The sequence below is a fragment of the Anastrepha ludens genome, chromosome 6 (genome assembly GCF_028408465.1).
Source record: "Anastrepha ludens isolate Willacy chromosome 6, idAnaLude1.1, whole genome shotgun sequence".
In the NCBI taxonomy this organism is placed as follows: Eukaryota; Metazoa; Arthropoda; class Insecta; order Diptera; family Tephritidae; genus Anastrepha; species Anastrepha ludens.
In genome coordinates this window covers 42686595-42707031 of record NC_071502.1, presented here as the reverse complement: position 1 = coordinate 42707031, position 20437 = coordinate 42686595, and the positions used below count along the sequence as shown (strand labels likewise).

General features: G+C 36.9%; 1 protein-coding gene across 2 annotated transcripts in view; it reads left to right on the top strand.

Annotated features, from left to right (window-relative positions):
- The window catches only part of LOC128866740 (uncharacterized), a 78315-nt gene that overhangs the window by 35661 nt on the left and 22217 nt on the right, over window positions 1-20437 (top strand). Inside the window, exon 1 of one of the 2 annotated variants that reach the window (XM_054107702.1) lies at window positions 18983-19724. The exons of the other annotated variant lie outside the window; for it this stretch is intronic. Within the exon in view, the coding sequence (XP_053963677.1) occupies window positions 19572-19724 (153 nt within the window). The 5' untranslated portion in view covers window positions 18983-19571. Of the gene's footprint in view, window positions 1-18982; window positions 19725-20437 lie in introns of those variants that run through there. 2 annotated transcript variants of the gene reach the window in all.

Genomic DNA, 20437 nt, shown 5'->3' with positions numbered 1-20437 from the left:
ATACATTTCATGACGATTTTTCATAACGCTAGCTCGTGTGTCGCGCCCTTGAAATTATACTCTGACGCGCGAAAGGAAGTTTCACTTCAAAAACTGTGAAGCGTTTCGTTCTGTCGTTCGGAGTCAACGTAAAACTAGGTAGGTCCCTTTATGTGTTGAACAACACCAAAACGCACTTCAAATAGGAGAAGGATAACGGGCAAACACCCAAAAAGGGTGCAAGTTTGAAGTGGCGCCTTGATTTTAGATAATTTTTGTCATTGAGGCATTGGGCATATTCTTTCTTATAAAAAAAATATCGTGCATTCGTTGAGCATGGCGCGGTAAAGATAGGGTATATGCGCCGAGTGCAAGGCAGAGCAAAGCTGAACAGAACAGAGCAAAGCACAGCCGAGCAGAGGTGAAGGTGTTACGGTGAGTGAATCAGAGTGCAAACTGAACATCCGCCCCGATGGCAACGAAGCAATGCATATAATGCAATCAGTGTTGCCAAAAATTATGAAAATAGGTGTTGTGAAAGAAAACATTTAAAAAGACGTATGCCCGGTTTCAACTAATATTTTATTATATATTATATTTATTATTAATTTTAAAATTTATCTGGCTGGTTGTTTTGTGGTTGTACAATTTGAATCCGAAACTGTGTTATTTCAAATTTTAGTAGCCTGATAAATTTGAAATTGTTTGCTAAAAACGAACACTAAACTTTTGATTTTTTAGAAAACTTTAAGTATACAAATTTGTATCTATAAAATGTGCTTTTAAAATTAATTTTTGGAATGCACCTTTGTATGTATATTTAGTGCAGTTTTGAACTTTCACTTTTATCTTTCATTAATTCAAATGACTTAGTCTCTCAACGCGAAAAGCCATGAACTCAGATGGTTAAAACTAAAAATTTAAATTTCGGTAATATTGATAGTTTTCGATTATTATTAAGTTCTATGCAACCCTCATGAAAATGAAATTTGAATTGGTCGAGCCAAGGAGCACCAAGACATTTGGTGGCTCCTAAAACACTCAGGCTAAAAAGCACATTGTATTTAGAGCTCTGTAGATAGTCAAGGGGGAAAGGAGAAAAGTATCAGAGAAAGATATCGGAAAGAATAGAGACAGAGGCAGACACAGAGACAGAGACAGAGACAAAGACAGAGACAGAGACAAAGACAGAGACAGAGGTTGTTAGTCCTGTGAGAAATTTCCATATTCTTTTTGGTAAATCTGTAAATATCCTCCAGTTTTACAGAACGAATTAATATTGATTCTCACGACATCGGAAGCCAAAACTCGTACTCTTGATCTAGCAAAGAAAGGACACTCACAGAGAAAGTGATCAGTGCTATCCGCCTCGTCCAAGCAAGACAGGCACACTGGGTCCTCAATGATTCCAATGATGGTCATATGCTGACCCCATGGGTTGTGTCCTGTAATAATACCGACCATCAACCGAACGTCTTTCCTTCCAAATTGTAGTAGAAAGTTTCTAGAAAGTTTGGCCCCAAGTTTTTGTAGAAAGTTTGACCCTAATGGTTTTGAATCGTCTGCGTAAACTACATTATTATTGCTTTTTTGCATAGTTTCTACTAAGTCTTTCATACATCTCACTTTCGTAAATTTCGGAATATACAGGCTTTTAAAAAAAACTAGATGGTAAAAATAAATAATCTGACTTTTAAAATGATTTTTTTTTTTTTATTCAGTATAATCTCCCTTAACTTTAATGCACCTATTTCAATTACCTTCCAATAATTTTATACCATATCTGTAGAGATTTTCCAGAAGCTCTGCAAAATACTATTCCTTAGCTGGAATGGCTGAATTACGGCACTAATTTTCCGCACAGCTTTTCCAGAAATAATTCTTCAGAAAAAATATAATGAATCATCTGAATGAAAATCATCTGAAATAACAACTTCATAATACATTCATTCAAGGATTTTTTGTTTGTTACCTTTCTTCGGCGTCCACTACATGATTCATCTTTACTTAACTTTATTCATACTTAAAGACGTTATCGCCAGAATAAATAAAGTGAACGACGCGTATGTACAGCTCCGAGCTATCTGGTCTTCGAGCATCCTCAGCGTACATACAAAATAACGGATCTTTAAGACAAATGTACTATCAGTACTGGCACATGAACAACTGGATTGAAAACCAAATTCAAAGCTGTATGAATAGCTGTACGCAGGATGTTGAAGATCTGGTGGCCCAACAGCATAAGTAACGACGATCTATACAATAGGTGCATAATCCAGCCGGTAGGTATCATGGTAAAACTGCGAAAGTGGAAGTAGATTGGCATACGCCTCGCAAAGTCTCAAATGAAATCTGTCGTTAAGCTGAAGCTGAAACGTCACGAAATCAAGCTTCTTGCCAAAAACAGAACCAGAGGGTGATGTTTTACTGAGGCCCTATGCTCCAGTGGGAGAAACATGAACCGGTGATGAAAATATTTATTTTGACTGTTTGTATACTGCAGCCGTGTGTTCACAAGTGTCAAATATGAAAGACGTGCGATGCCTTTTGTAAGAATTAGTACAAACTTCACACCCGTGAAATTTCGCTGGCAACAAGTAAAGGGTGATTTTTTAAGGGCTATAGGAAAGTTTTTCACAAAAGCACACGTCAAATTCAGAAAAATGCATGACATTTTTATTTGAATCAACAGTACAGTCCATATAATTTAATGTTTGAAGATTAAAAAAAAAAAATAATAAATAATTGGCGCGTACACTTCTGTTAGGTGTTTGGCCGATCTCCTCCTCCTATTTGTGGTGTGCGTCTTGATGTTGTTCCACAAATGGAGGGACCTACAGTTTCAAGCCGACTCCGAACGGAAGATATTTTTATGAGGAGCTTTTTCATGGCAGAAATACACTCGGAGGTTTGCATTGCCTGCCGAGGGGCGACCGCTATTAGAAAAATGTTTTTATTAATTTTGCTTTCACCGAGATTCGAACCAACGACCTCTCTGTGAATTCCGAATGGTAATCACACACCAACCCATTCGGCTACGGCGGCCGCAATGTTTGAAGATTATTTCATGCAAATGTTGACCGCGACTGCGCTTCAAATGGTCCATCCGCTTAGTCCGACTTTGGCATACTCTTTCCATTGTTTCGGCCGGTTTCTCACATATAAATGTTTTAATGTTGTCTTCCAATGCGTTAATTGAAGCAGGTTTGTCTGAATAGACATGAGCCTTAACACATTCCCTGTCCGCTGAGCCACATATGGTTCAGTAAACGTGCGCCTGATAAGCACTGATACGTTCCTGAGCCATATGGGCGTCAGGGGGTATTTGAACCACATGTGTTTCATGAACGTGCAGAAGCAAAAATGTCCCTCTACGCTCATGGACCATATGTGTTTCAGGTAGAAATACCCTACATCCGTTTTTATTATTATTATTATTACTAAAGCTATCCTATGACTACAGAAAAACAAACTATTCAAAAAACTTGGACTTGTCGGTCAATTTTGCATTTTTGTATTGGGACAGGGAACGTTAAAGGCGTTATATCGCACGATCTGGGTGGCCAATTGACAGGTCACGAACGTGAAATCAAATATTCACCGAACTCGCCTCTCAACAAGACCATTGTTACGCGGGCTGTGTGGCATGTGGCCCCGTCTTGCTGAAACCACATGTCAAGCAAGTCAAGCTCTTGCATTTTGGGCAAAATAAAGTTGGATATCATTTCACGGTAGCGCTCACCATTCACAGTTACGTTACGAGCATCAATCGCAGCATCTTTGAAGATGTACGGTCCAATGATACCTCCAGCCCATAAACCGCACCAAACTGTGCTCTTTTCTGGATACATTGGTAGCTCTTGCAATTCTTCTGGCTGATCTTCACTCCAAAATCGACAATTCTGCTTATTTACGTACCCATTGATCCAAAAATGAGCTTCGTCGCTGAACACAATTTTTCGACTTTAAACCAACTTTATAAAAAGATAATAGCTAAAAAATCTCTCGTTATTTGGACGTGAAATGTTTCTGGCAACATTGATTGTCAAATGAGAAGAAACGTCAAATTTATGAGCGTCGCCCCAGAAGCAATTGGTAAGAAAAGTGTTTTTACGCATATAGAGAAGGATCAGATTGGAGGTACTTTTCCCAATAGGGGTTTTTTGACAGATCACGCATGACTACTGTCAAACTAAATACATTTTTTTTTTCAATATTCATTAACATTTCATAATGGAAAGACTTACGCCTCAAGTCCCCCATCGAGTCATTCAATATTGGTGTTTACGGATGGCCGAAATACGGTTGCATTGTTGTTGATGGTCTCCGGCCATGGTAGAATCTCAAATCATCATTGCGTGTAATTATAAACAATCCATCAATGGACGTAACACCGGACAGTGCGACATACACTAGCGATTGTGACTGCTTTTTATCGTATTCATAGACTATTTCAGAATATGCACCGCCCTGAGATTTGTGTTTGGTATTGGCACATGCACAAACTACAGGAAAATGTGTGCATTTTGCATTTATAGTTTTATTGTGATTTAATGGTATTGTAGCTGATCGTCTAGCTATCGATACTGCTGTTTTACTAACGACTACGAAGCGCCGCACAAAGCGGAGAAAGAGAATAGCTTGTATGCCGTAGGCTTATACATTTCATGACGATTTTTCATAACGCTAGCTCGTGTGTCGCGCCCTTGAAATTATACTCTGACGCGCGAAAGGAAGTTTCACTTCAAAAACTGTGAAGCGTTTCGTTCTGTCGTTCGGAGTCAACGTAAAACTAGGTAGGTCCCTTTATGTGTTGAACAACACCAAAACGCACTTCAAATAGGAGAAGGATAACGGGCAAACACCCAAAAAGGGTGCAAGTTTGAAGTGGCGCCTTGATTTTAGATAATTTTTGTCATTGAGGCATTGGGCATATTCTTTCTTATAAAAAAAATATCGTGCATTCGTTATATAGAGAAAAATGTCTTTGGACTACTTTTGCGCGTTGTTCAACTGAGTATCGCCAATGGCTAAGTACGCGAAAGCCTGTATACCAATTGTCTGACAAAAATAAAAAGAAACAATTCTGTAATAATTGTGGTTTAAGGTCTGTTTCACTTCAAGTTGTTAGCAGTTGTCTGTTCTACAACAAAACGCGGCCAGCTGTCAGCTCCTATGTCCATCAGGCATAGGTTGGTGAATTTTTTTCTGGTGGTACAAGAACCTAAAATATTTGTTTAGCAGCAAGCAGCAATAGAAGCAAATTTATTTTAATTTTAACGGAGTAGATAAAATTTCTGAATTTTCGAGCTAAAAAGCCGTTTTTCGTTAACCACGATATTAAAAAAGCGACCTACTTGAAGTTTGACACAAGAAGCGAGCTGAAAAGCACTTCTTTCACATTTTTTCTGCAGAAGATATGTAAGTATCCTTTCTTAGGAAAATATTCAAAAATGCGTCCATAACACGCTCGGCCACAAAAATGAAGAATTATTCGGCTAGGCATTCACATATTGCATGAGAGATGGAAAAAATGCACACATCCCAATGGTTATTACTTTGAACCAAATGCAGCGCATTAAATAACTATATCACAGGGATTTATTGACAAGTTTTGACAATTTATTTATACTTACTTATTTAATTTTAATAAACTTTTTATGAAAATATAGTTGCCACATGCCACACAGCACTTGTTACGCTTGGACTTGTTGAGAGGCGAGTTCGGTGAACATTTTATCTCACGTTCGGGACCTGTCAATTGGCCACCCAGATCGAGCGATATAACGCCTTTAGATTATTTTTTGTGGGGCTATGTTAAAGCTTATCTCTATTCAGACAGGCCTGTTTAAATGAACGCATGGGAAGACAACATTGAAGCATTTATATGTGAGATACCGGCCGAAACATTGGAAAGAGTATGCCAAAATTGGACTAAGCGGATGGACCATTTGAAGCGCAGTCGCGGTCAACATTTGCATGAAACAATCTTCAAACATTAAATTATATGGACTGTACCATCGATTTAAACAAAAATTTCATGCAATTTCCTGAATTTTACGTATGTTTTTTTGGAAAACTTTCCTAAAGCTCTTAAAAAATCACCCTTTATAAGCTAAAACTTTGAGTAAATATAAAAAAAATTAAATTTTCGTCAAAATTTCACATAATTTAATCACATTTTCTAGAAAAATGGCAGGTATTTTCGGTGTAATGAAGTGCAAGTTTCAAGAAGCTCAAACTTCGCGTCGATTTTTGACAATTTTTTTCCGGACAGTTTTGGGTGCTTTCTTCCATATAAAAATTATTGAGCATGACAAGCTTACAAATTATTTTATAAGCTTGAAAATAAAATAAAGAAAAAAAAGGCGCAGCTCGCTTAAACAAGACATACGATGATAATGAACTCCGTAGTTAAAAACATTATTTTTGCATCACTACGACAAAAATGGCAACACTGCAGCGCCGAAGCAACTCAGCAGTTAGACGACGGTGAATGAGCAAGTGCGCGCGTATGTGTGTGTGTGTGTGTGTGTATAGTGAATGAGTGAGTGAATTGGACTAACAGCGGCAAAGTTAACAGCTGGCTTTATTCGGGTCCGATACGAGTTTCCCTGACTTGGCGAGTTGGGTGAGTGAATGCATAAACGAGTGCAGCAGCACAGCAATACCAATAACAGCTATAATAGCAACAATATGCATACACGTAGAGGTGATGGTGGTGGGGGTATATGTTGGCAGCTGGCAACGACAATGGCAACAACGGCGACAGCGACAGGAGCAACTGCAGCATCCTGCATCATTAGCGACGACGCTCTGGCTTTTTAGCTGCTCTTGCCTGCCTGCTGACAACTGGCGATTGCAGTTTGTGTTACTCATTCGTGTCGGACGGAACATCTAGCATTATCACCTCCACGCAATCGAAAATATATCAAAAAGAAAAATCTACACAGAAATACAAATAACTGACTACAGAGTATAGGGAATATGGAAAATTTCTGCAGGATTTCTTCTGGGTGCCAAAGCAAAATCAACTAAATTAATGCAAAACAATTACACATACACGCGCATTAAATTACTCATACAAACCAGTTTGCTAGTAGAGTGTATTTAAAAAGGGCACCACCAGCATCAGCACCAGCACCAACACCAGTACCAATACCAGCAGCAGTGGAGAGCTTTAAAGTATGCAAGATTTTAATGGGGCGAAAAATGTTTGCAGTCAATGCACATTGGAGATCGGGAAAAAGTAAAAGTAATTGCAACGAAGGCAGTACACTAATAGAGAAAATCGCAAAAGTATGCTTCAGATGTGCGAAATGGGTGTGCAATATGAAAAATAATGCACAAAAGTATGTTAAATAAATATGAAAGGAGAATATTGTTAAATTTTTTCCAAAAAATTTCCCGAATTGGATTATGGCAGATGTCACTGAAATGAGTTCTTGAGCATTGCAAGCGAGTGAGTAGAGAATAAGCAAGAGGAAGGGGCAGCAAGGAAAAGAAAAAAGTAAGACAGCGCCTAAAAGTATGCTACATCAACGACAACCTGGAAGTGAAAGTTCAGGGTTTTACACTGTCACTGCAGATAAGCGAAGAAATATATCAACGACGACAGAGCAGTGCAACAACAGCGATAACAAAAGCAAAAACAACAAATAGAGTAGTAGCATTGGCAATTAGAAACAACACAACGCCAACTGGAGCAGCAACTATCAGCTAGCGTAGCGCACATGAAGGCGGTGTGAGCAGCGCAGCGCAATGCAGTGCAAAGAAGGCAAAGTTACGCAATCTTTTAGGCGCAACAAATTGTTAAAACACACAATAACAACAGCTGCTGCAACATTGAACACATATACACAGTTTCATATGCCATATACATATGTAGGTGCATACTGATATTCTTGTATTCTTATACCTGTATGTAATTTGGGCGTTTGGCTGTGAGTGCGCGCGTGTGTGTGAGTAACGCAAAACACACCCTTTAAAATAAAGGAAAAGTGGCATAAAAAGTATAAAGTGCATGTTATGGAGACGCAGTAGAAAAAACAATTGTAAATGTTTAAATCAAAATGAAATAAAATAAAATGTAGTAATGAAAAGCGTGCAATTCAAAATAAAGAAACAAAAACACAAATTAAGTAATTTCTAGTTTTCTAAAACATTCCAGCCTGCCGTAAAAAATCAGCAATTCCTGCACTAAGTTCAAATTAGAGATTTTTGAGTGACTTTTAATTCGGTTCCGCTGCCATCCTACACATTTCGCCAAAATGTGCATGTTCGTAATTTGTATGCTTTGCACGGAAAAGCGTAAGGATGCTGGTGGTTATGCAAATAAGGCCGTTACAACAATGCCAGTCACGAAAAAGCGTCAGAGTACATCTGCTTCCTACTCTTCTGCAGCATCAACAGCATCCACTAGTTCAACGGCTTCCTCGGGATCAGCAATTAGCTCATATGGAACAACCACCGCCACAGCATTGGGTGCTGCCTCGATAATACCCTTCGGCAATATGACATGTAACATTATGAACACCACTTCAGCAGCACCACAACTACCACTCCCACACATCACACGACCACTTGCCAGCGTCAAGTGCAATATAGTACAGAAGACTGTCTCACCAGCTGTTGTGTTCCAAGAGTTACCGCCACGTTATCGCGCCTGGTTGTAGATACTTGCAATTTGAGAGTGTCAAAGCTATGGAAGTAAAGATGAAAACTAGAATAAAGGTGAAAATTGTATGACAAAAGTGCACACTATACACAAAAAAAAATTAAAAATTACGCAAAAATATATTAAAAAGTAGTAAAGGAGCGCACTCGCTTCCTAATTGTATGTATCGTGAAATAAAGTACCAAGCAAACGATGTAAGTAGTGGTACAACATGCCTCGCCTACTAAAGCGTGCTGCATTTCCGAGTGTTGTGCGTAATTTGTGTTTTTCTTTGTGCTACGTACACAAATTCATTGAGTGTGTATAGAAAGTGCGCCTAAAGGCGTGCTATGCATTTTTAGACTATACCAAATAGGGAAGTACTAATTGAAATAAACATTCGGACGTTGAGGAGTAACAAAAAACACAAAACAAACAATCACACACACTCATACAAAACTAAAAACTAGTGAAAGCAAACGAGTAGCAAATAATCATTAAAACATAAACGTGACAGCAAAGAAAATTACGGCGACACAATCAACATCAACAACAATGGTGAGCAATGAAATCGACAAAGCAGCAGCGACAACAACAAATGGCACAGCTGGAGCCCAATAAAGAGGAAAAACAATAGAAGCTAAATGCAACGGAACCTTGTAAAACCAAACAGCAGCACCAGCAATGAAATCGGCGATAACAACAACAACAACAACAACAACCATAAAATCAAAACCAACCAAATCAACAACAATGAAAGACAGTCAGCAGTGATTTGCGTGTTCAATTTGTTACATGTCCAAAGCGCACCAAACGGCAATAGCAGCAGCATTTAATTGCATACAAACATACATACATGCAAACAAGTTTTAAAAACCTATGCATATGAGAAAGTATGTGTGAGCGTTTGACTGCTTCCTCGCCTCCTCGCCTGCTAGCCTGCATTTGTGTACACTGCCCTGATTATATCACACGAATGTAGGCCGAAGCGAAAACTTAACGTACAACTAACTGCCAACAAAACGACTGCCAACAACGATCAAATACTGCAACAAAAGCAACTGTATACTACTAAAACAAACAAACCAACAAGACAAAAAAACACAATCACATCATATGTAAATAAAACAAAAAGAAAATGGCACAATTTTAAACTCAAAGCAATATGCAGTGCTGCTGCATGAAACAAAATATGCTGAGATTGTAAAACGAAAAATTGTAAAAAAATAAACAAAGAACTATTTGAGGTTTAAATTCAAAGTTCAAGCATAGAAATAAATTTAAAACTAAAAAGAATATAATAATTTTCTGGAAATGGTGCATATTAAACAGCTAAAAAGTGTATTTGCGCCTGCAAGTAGATCACCAAGTGAACACTCGGTTTCACATTTGCAGCATTAAAATTGTAAAGATTTACACAAAAAAAAAATACACAAAAAAATAGGCATAAAATATTAGCTCCGTTGCTCATAGTTGTTGTAACGATTAATTAAAAAAAACAGCTTAAAAATAAAACCCTCACAAAAACTACAACTAAACTCACTGCAAACAGCAGCAGCAGCAGCCGCAGCAGCAGAACACTCTCACTTTTAGGCGCTAGGCACTCGACGCCGTTTTAGCACTCGGTTGGCCGTCTGCTGTTAATTCGTGTGCCAAATGTTAGGAAGTAAATATGTATAAGAAAACGAAAGAAGCAAAATATGTACGCCATTATTTGTTGTTTTTATTGTAAAACTATACTATTCAAATTGTAAAAGTTGTGATTCGTTTTGATGAAATATTAAATTTTAACTGGGTGTGACACTGAAGCGCTGACAACTATCAGCAAACGAGCAGAACAGTAGTAACAATAACAGCGGCTCCACAATAACAGCAGGCGTAACAGGGCTATCACAACAGTCACAACAATTAGCAGCACAACAATTTAGCATAGCCAACAACAGTTGGTTACCATTGCAACAGAAGGAGTGCGACTTGAATTGTTAAATACATGGAAAAACAAATCAGAATTCTGTGCTAAAAGATTAGAATAAATATATATATATACCTGAATTAAAATTTATTAAAAAAAAAGGAATAAATTTGGATAAAAAAGAGCGCAAAATCAAATATTATAAATTAATATAACAAAATAAAAAAGTAATATAATAAATAATAAAAAAAAGTTAAGGTAAATTTATATTTGCAAATAAAGAAAAATAAAAAAAAATCTGGAGCCACGCATATATACATACAATAATTCTACGCTATAAATTTGGTGTGTTAGTGTGTTTAAAATAAAAGCAGTGCAGTGATGTACAAAGAATTTATGTGGTTTCACGCAGAAAAGTAAAAAATTAAATAAACAAACATAATAATACATATATAAATAAAAAGCATACAAAATAAATCATAATAAATAGCTTCCATTGCTAAGCAGCTCTATAAATAATACATATGTATGTATGTGTATGTACTCACGCTCGTAATTAATAAAAAACTTAGTGTTGTGTGGCTTAATAAGTAACCTAATCTAAGCATAAACTGTTAACCTTGAATAACTAACGAATTTTATGGTGTGCCTAATTTATAAACTTTCTATTTTTCTACATTTATCTCTAAATTCTGCGCCTGAGTGGAAGCCAATGAAAATTTGCTTGGTACAGCTTTATAATTAGATTAATTATTGAAAAGGATTTTTCGAATACTAATTGCGTTCATCTTAGCATCTTACGAAATTTTCGATTCTTGCTTAGTCTTCTGTACACTCACAACAGCATTCGAGAGGATTTTGAAATGAACATACATACCTCAAAGAAATAAGTATATGTGCAAGGGTATTTTCACATGAAAAACTATAAAGAAGCAGGGGAAAGGTTCAACTAATAATTTTAATACATACGTATTTAAGAAAAATAGGAACAAAAAATTATACAACAAAAATTCAACTTGACTAAACTTATTAAATAAATAAACTTATAAAATAAAAATAAAAAAGAAATTAAAATAATTTCATATGAAATAAGTATGAAAAACAAAAAAAATATAGGGTTGTTCAATAGGTGCGCTTCAACTTTTTTCCGATAGGGAGGGCGAACGACGCAATATTTTTTATTTTTCGCTTGTCATTTGTAAACTTCATTAGTATACATTTCATCATGGAACGCTACACACTTGAGCAACGATTGCAAATCGTGCAAATTTTTTATGAAAATAATCGTTCTGTTGCTGCTACTTTAAGAGCATTACGGCCATTTTACGGTCCATTTAACAAGCCGTCCCGTTTTGAGGTTATGTGAAGTCATTGGTCTACAGTAACAAGCCGGCGACGATTTGTGAGCTCAGAGCCAATATTGAAAGCGAAATTGCTGGAATTTCGGCCGATTTATGCAAAAGAGTGGTCGAAAATTGGGTTCAACGATTGGACTTCGTAAAACGTGCACGCGGTGGTCATGCAAAAGAAATCGAATTTCATACTTAAATGTATATGTTCAAACTCGATAATAAAAAAAAAATTAGTTAAAAAAGTCAAACCGTTTGTGTTTTATTCAAAAAAGTTCAAAAGTTGAAGCGCTCTTACTGAAAACCCCTATATATGTGCATCGGCCTTTCTTTACACTTTTTACAACGTTTCTGTAACTTTCGATTTTCTATAATTAATATGTTTTCCATTATGAGAAAGGACATCATTTATACATATGTTTAGGCATAGAGTATGCCAAGCTTTGAAGAGTGGAATCACCTATCTTATCCCACTCTTCCTCTAAAGCACCTTTAAGGCCTTTGATTGTCTCAAACTGCCGACCATTTTTATAAATACGGGCCGACAATATTCCTCAGAGGTCCTCAATTGGGTTTAAATCGGGACTTAGTGCTGGTCAATCCAGAACTGAAATTTTTCTTGAGGATAGAAAGGCCTTAGTTAAACGAGCCGTATGGATTGGGACGTTGTCTTGCTGGAACACCCAGTCGTCTCCGTCAATGTTTCCCGCGCAAATTCAAAGAGAAGATCCTCTAATATTTCAACATAGAATTCTGCGTTGGTTCTTGTCGGAATAAAACAAATTGGAGACTTTCCATCATGACCGAAAGCGGCCCAAATCATCAAAGACCCGCCTCCGTGGTTCCGCTTATGACGCGTTTGCTGTGGTTGACTAAGGTCCCGCAAATATTTCTGGCAACCATCTGGACCACCTAAGTTGAACTTTTTTTCGTCCGAAAATACAACGTTTTAGAATTCGTTAGTCCAAAATGTATATTTTTCGTCAAATGCTAAACGAGCCTTAATGTGATGTGCTAATAGTCTTGGTACAGGCTCCCGCAAACAATATTTAAGTGCTCCGTCCTCGACCAAAATTTGATACTTTCATCTATCGGTGATCTTAAGACTTAAATGGTGTTTCATTTCCTTGCAAGACATTTCTTTTTGAGCAGCTAGATGACGAATTTCTCGTTTGCATCTGCTGTCGTTGTGAGTTGGCCTGCCGCTTTATTTGAGTTGACCATATATTTCTGGATTTTTAAGAAAGTTGCTAATGGTACTCCTATGCGGATTTACTCTAGCAGTAATTTCATGAATACTTTAGCCACTTTCGCTTAGCCCTTCAATCAGACCACGCTCTTCATCGGATAAATTTCTTCCATGTTGCATTCTACAGATTAACCCATCAATAATTCAAATATTCTTTATTCAAAAGAAGGAATCTATTTTACTTACATTTTTCTTTATGATATAAATGCAAATAATACTCAATTTTTTGATAACTTGCCTTCTATGAGTGCCTAATCAATACTGATCTCTGATTGCACATACACTTATTTCATATGAAAACCAGAGACCTGCATGGCTCACTGTTTTCTTGAGTTGTTCATACGCTAAATTTCTTGCTCACATTCAATCAATTGAACCAAAATATTTAGTCAAGTGCAGTCAGCTCATGCAGGCGAGCGCGTAGTTCAGCTCAGTCAACACGTATTATCTAATGTCTTCGGCTCAAATCTAATCATTGAACAAAAAGCAGCATTGAATGAAATTAGCATCAGCCTTTGCGTTCAAACGATCAAACTTGTTCAAAGAAGTAATTGTCATTATTGTAAATAGCACATGTTCGAGCAAACGAGCGTTGGCGTACAATGTACGCTGTAAATTGCGTTTCGTATTATAAGAAAAAATGAATTGCAATGTTTTCCTTATTTACATTATTTTCTTTCGTTCGTGTTTTATTATAAGTTTTAAGAAAAAAAAACAAATATGAAAATATAGTGTTTTTGCTTTACAATTTTGCTTTTACTTTGCTATCGTTACATGCAAAAACTCATGCGGGATCAAACGTGTTCAAACCGGCTCTATAGCTCTTTTATTCTTGTTCAAAAAAATGAATGTAGAGCCGAACGAGCAAATACCCGAAACGGCAGCTACGAAGACGATTGGTGATAACATCGGAGAGCTAAAACGCAGCACATGATTTGATTGAGCTGAAATAAACAATGACAATAACTTATTTGAACAAGTTCGATCGTTTGAACGCAAAGGCCTGTTTTTTTTTGTTCAAGCAAAGCGTATGAATGTTTTACACTCGACCGGTGCAGTTCTCTGATGAAAACCAATTCTCGCAACACAAATTTGTAATAACTGCACTAAGAATAATGACTAGACAAGAATTTTGCAATCGAATAGCTAAATTGGACTGCAAATACACATATACTTATTTCTGTGAGGCATTTTATAGGTTGCCTCAATTTTTATTGCTCAAGACATCTTCGATCTACGCTCTAACGCTGCAAATATACAAGAGCTACATAGCTATATGTTTGAACTTCTTCTTAGTCAAGGGATGTTTAAAAAAATATGTACAGAGCGCAGTAAATGAGGTTTCAGCTAGTGACAAGAATAGGCCCCTTCTTTTCGCCAAGCGTTAGCGTTAGTGGCGAATAGATGAAGCAACAACTGGTATAAATGAGCATATTTGGCAACGCGGAAATATGTAGAGTCGTCTTAAATTACATGAGTTCGTACGAAATGAGTTACACCAGTCTAATGAACTATAACTATACTCGCTAGCGGCGAATCTTACTTAATAACTTTGTTGTTGCTTTCGCATGCAAGTTTTTCGAGGAGACATCTGGAAGGGAAAGAGAGAAGGGATTTTGTCTCCCGTACTCGGCGACACGCTTTGCTTTTCTTATTCGTATTTCTTATCTTAAAGCAATTTTTGACAGTTGCTTCATTCGCTTTCTTCTTTTGTGGAAGAAAGTTCTAAGTTATGTGTTGGTTTTCAATCAAACGGAAGATAACAACGATGACAAACATCCGAACGCTGCTTGGGAAATGCATGATTATTTTTGCTAGTAAAGTAGGTATAATTTAAAATAGTTATGGGACATGTTTATGTTGATTTCTAATTTTTCCCTGCATTTCTAGATACTCAAGTTAATTTTAAGTTAATTATTTACATAAGAAGTATTTTCAATTTAATTTTTTTTATTCAAGTATAAGAATTTATAAATATATTTCAATAAAAAAAACAACAAATTATTTATTATTTAACCAGTTTGCATTTTTCATTCATATATTTAAGAAACTGTTGTCGAACGCTCTCTGCTTTAAATGTAAGCGCGTGCTAGAATACATCCGAACCAGACGATGCTAAAGTATTAAATGTCAAAATGTCGCGGAAACATTTTTGCCCGTGTGTACGCGAATGAAACATCAAAAGAGAATTTCCAGTGTCTCCCTTCTAGATGTCTCCTCGTGTAAATCGGGACATAGCGAACGGGGAATTGGCAACTAGAAGAGACCCCATATCTGGCAGCAAAGGGAACAAGCTTCAGGCAGGTCGAGTTTGGCTTTATATTAGCTCGATGTGGAGTTGCATTGCAAACAGGTACCAGATCCAAAACTTTGCAGTGGGCCAGAATTTGGGTGTTGTGCAACGCATTAATTTAATTCGCTATTATTTAGTACACTTCCATAGCCAAGGGAAATGTTACGGAAGTATTTTTCCTTGCAAGCTCCTCTGACTCTTTGTCCCAGTACCTACAAGAAAAGCGAACTACAGTAACATGTCGAAGTATGATAGATACGCCAGGTTTGCTCTTCAACTATGGCAAAAAAGAACATTGTGGGGGGAACTTCGGCTGCTACGTCACTTGGGAGATTCAGCCGAATTCTGTACGATGATTGCACATACGCTCGCCCACTCGTTTAATCAGACGTTGTTCAGACGGCAACGAAGTGTCATTGGTTAATCGTATCACCAACACAATCTCAGTTGATTTGTAAACACATCCCAAGTTGATCATCAGTTGATTCTGTCAAATTCGCTTAGAGCCGAATAACGGTCTGCTAAAGATCACGCCTCTAAAAATCGTTTCACCATGTCATATGACCAATTCAAAAACTTTAAAGTCTGCTTAGTCATCTCACTTTTGTTGTGGCAATAAATCAATAAACGCAGGTTATCAACAGCTTTTTATATTCTCACTAGATCGATCTGAACGACGTCAAGGAATTTGCACCTGTAATTGTTCTGCTTATACACCTCGCCCTCGCTTTTTGTTTCAGATCCATCTGTTTTGGATGTATTAGTTTGGAATCGATACCATTGGATACCGGAATTCCTTTTTTCATTTCATGACTTCCTACTGAGTTTTGTCAAACGATATTCCTTTGTTGAAAGCGAGCATGGGGTTTTGAACTACTACTAAGGTTTACTCTCCAGTATTTTTAGTTCTTATATGTATTATTGTGGCAGTATTAGGGCATCAGGGGCAGATGTTCAGAATCGCTTTCATTGCTTTGTAAATTGTAGCATTAAAGTTCCGTAAACGATAAGAATGATTTTCAACAAAACATGAATTCACTATTTTTCTTACCATCTAATTTGTAATGAGAATCCAAAAACGATAGACCACTTTGTTTGGCCATCCGAAGTGCAATTGTGAGAGTAACTTCGACTACCACAGCATCATCATCCGACAGCAGAATTCTGCCCGTTCATTTCAAACATATTCGCACACTCGTCCACACAGTCGTTGTTCAGATGGCAACGAAGTGACGTTGATGGAGGCTACGTTAATTCTTTTCGTATATCGCCAATTCAATATAAGTTTTTCGTGAGCAAACCGCTGACATGACCCCGGTTACGTCAACAAATCAGCTGATTCCTTCAGAATCGTTGAGAGCCGGTGCACATTCTGATGTTGGCCACACTTTTGCATTCGGTACATCGAGATGCGAATGGGTATTCATTCTCATAGCAGAATTTTCATGCGTTCTCATGTTTGGAATATTCACACCTGCGTTACAGGTTTCTGTGAGAATTTTGTTTATGCTTTCGCTGGTATTATCAACTCACTTATGCTTAATGTTCATGTGAATTATTTTTATCGTTTATGCTCATTCACCTAAAAAATATGATGTTTCCTTAGCTTTTACCCTCAGGTGCAGAGTTACATATGTAATGAATGAGAAATATCGCATTTTTTGTATATACTAGGTGTATCTATTAAATAACAAGACTGACGCTACTATAGAAGAAGTATATGTTTAGGCTTAATTTTTTGTTTTAATTTCGCCGGAAAAATGCAAAATGTAACAATAGCGCAGTGAATTGTTGTGAAATTTCACATTAAACTTGGAAAAACCGCATTTTCACTCTGTTAGCGTAGGTGAAATTACTAGTCAAGATTACTTCTTTCACATTCTTGTTTAGCTCTGTAAGGGAATAAAGAAGAAAATACCGGAATTTTAGAGTCACTCATACTGCAATGTCTGCTACGAGTTGCTAGTAAAACGCAGTGGCTCAGGGCCAGACTATCCGACTTATGCGATCATGCGCCATGGGACTTCTACCTTGAAAGGAACAAGATTTAAATCCACTGTGAGAGAGAAACTGGTACAAGCTATGCACTAACTGAAGATAAAAAACGAAATAAGAAAAAACAGTGCTGGGTTTGAAAAAAAGAAGATTTGCGTGGAGTATTGCTAGGATAGAGGAGAGATGTCATTATAGGGGTCTTCTTCTTTAACAAAGCACTCTTTCTAACCCAAAGGAGGCCTTGCTCTTCCTCTGCTTTCACCAGCTGGTACCGTATCGAATACTTTCAGAGCCGGAGCGTTTGTTTCCATTCGGACGGCATGACCCAGCCAACGTAGCCGCTGGCTCTTTATTCGCTGCGCTATGTCTATGTCGTCGTAAAGCTCATACAGCTCATCGTTCCATCGCCTGCGATATTCGCCGTTGCCAACGTGCAAAGGTCCAAAAACCTTACGCAGAATCTTTCTCTCGAACACTCCAAGCGTCGCTTCATCGGATGTTGTCATCGTCCAAGCTTCTGCGCCATACGTTAGGACGGGCATGATGAGAGTCTTGTAGAGTGTTAGTTTTGTTCGTCGAGAGAGGACTTTACTGCTCAGTTGCCTACTTAGTCCAAAGTAGCACTTGTTGGCAAGAGAGATTCTACGTTGGATTTCAAGGCTGGCATTGTTACCGGTGTTCATGTTGGTTCCTAAATAAACAAAGTCTTTCACAACCTCGAAATTATAACTGTCAACAGTGACGTGCGTGCCGATACGCAAGTGCGTCAACTGTTTGTTTGATGACAAGAGGTACTTCGTTTTGTCTTCGTTCACTACCAAACCCATTTGTTTTGCCTCTTTATCCAGTTTGGAAAAGGCAGAACTAACAGCGCGGCTGATAAGGCCGGAAATCTGTGTGAAGCTAAAATAAAAAGCGTTCGTCTCGTTATTAATAACCCAACCTTGTATATTCAAAAATTCTATTTATATTATATAAAAAAACCGAATTTAGTCAAAAAAATTGTGATTTGTCATTCATTGGACTGTCTTCGAAGTCCTTTTACTACACATTAACACTCCACTTGTCTTTCAGTTGCATTTTAACTGCATTTACGGCGCACAAGAACTGGCATAACTTTGTTTACTGAGAAGAAATTTAACAATATATAGAAAACCAGAAAATAATTATAATCTAATTATAAAAAGGAGTAAAAACAACAAAAACACTTCCGTACTTATTTATGCATAACTTCATGTGAAATGATAATATTGTTTAAATGACAACTTTTTAATGAAAAAAAAAACCAAAACAAAACAGCAAAACGAATAAATATTAAAAACTTTTGTAATGCAAGAATTTTGTAACGACGATCTTTTTTGATAAACGCTTTTTCCGTTAATGGTTACTTGTATAACTAATGTTAACATTTTTCTAACAAAAGACTTAATTAAGTGTGGTTTTTAAATCAAATAATATTTAAGAGAACTGAATTTGTGATTGGGAGATTTTCAGGTTGCTTAATTTTGTATGTGAAAACAAAAACTCAGTTAAAACTAAAACAAAAAAAAATAACAACCAAAACTTAATAAATTTGAAGGCAATCAAATTTGTTTTAAATTACAAAAATAAAAAGCAAAAAATTAAATTAAACAAATAAATGAGAAAATATTTACCATAAGCTGTTCGCACAAGCGGGTTCATCACTATTAAAATTTAGCTAAAACGAAAACAAAAATTAATAATATTTATATACACGTAAAAATACATATATTTTTAAATAAAATCAAAAAATAAATGGCATGATTTTAAAGAAAAACTAAATGTAACCAGACTAAAAATAATCAGAATTTAAAGAAGATAACCAAATTAAGTATACAAAAAAACCGAGCGCGCGCTAAACTCAACTACTTCAGATTGTTAACTACCTAAAACGTAGCCATTAGTAAGAATATTATTAAATAAATAGTTTATAAAGCAGAGCAAAAAAATAAAAATAATAATACAAAATAAATATTAAACGTCTAAGTAAGTGCAACTGCAACTGCAACTGTCTACACTAAATAGAATAAAATAAAAATAAAACCAATTAAAAAAAATTCTACCTAACTAAGCAGCTGTGCATTAATCGCTTAAACGTGGCTAGCAAAAGTGAAACGATGTGGTCCAATGCTTTGTGCACATTGGGCGTCACTAAACCCCTATGCAACTGTCTCAGCATACGACAGGTGGCGGCTGCAGCAGCGGCGGCGGCCAGTCAAGGTGCTGCCATCACCACCGGCCCAACATCAGCTTCCAATAACACTGCCGGGGTAATTACATACAAACAAATACAAATTATTGTTAATCTCTTTGTGTTTTGTCAATAAATATTCGCATCTCGGTGAAACATCAATATTAAGAAACAGATTTTTCTAATAGCGGTCGCCCCTCGGCAGGCCATGCAAACCTCCGAGTGCATTTCTGCCATAAAAAAGCTCCTCATAAAAAGTATCTGCCGTACGGAGTCGGCTTGAAACTGTAGGTGCCTCCGTTTGTAGAACAACATCAAGACGCACCCAAAAAGCGTGTACTCGCTAATTATATATAAAGGGTGGCTAAGTTTCAAGGGCCGGTGTTGATTTTGAATAAGATACAATTTTTTTAGGAAATTATTGTCATTTCTCTTTATTATGATAATATTGGTATGGCTCAATTACGTATGGAACAAAATATCGGCCAAATAACCGTTGCGGCCTCGGCGGCACACCTCCATCCGATGGTCCAAATTTTCGATGACGCTGAGGCATAATTGAGGTTCTATGCCGTTAATGTGCCGAATTATCTCATCCTTTAGCACTTGAATTGTTGCTGGCTTATCGACGTATACCTTTTCTTTCAAATTCCCCAAGGTGTGGTTCACATTCAACATCGGCCCTTGAAATTTAATCACCCTTTATATATATATATGTATATTCGCATTTGAGATCGTAAAAGAGTGAGCAAAGCATAAATACTCACAACTACATATTTTTACTAATGAAAG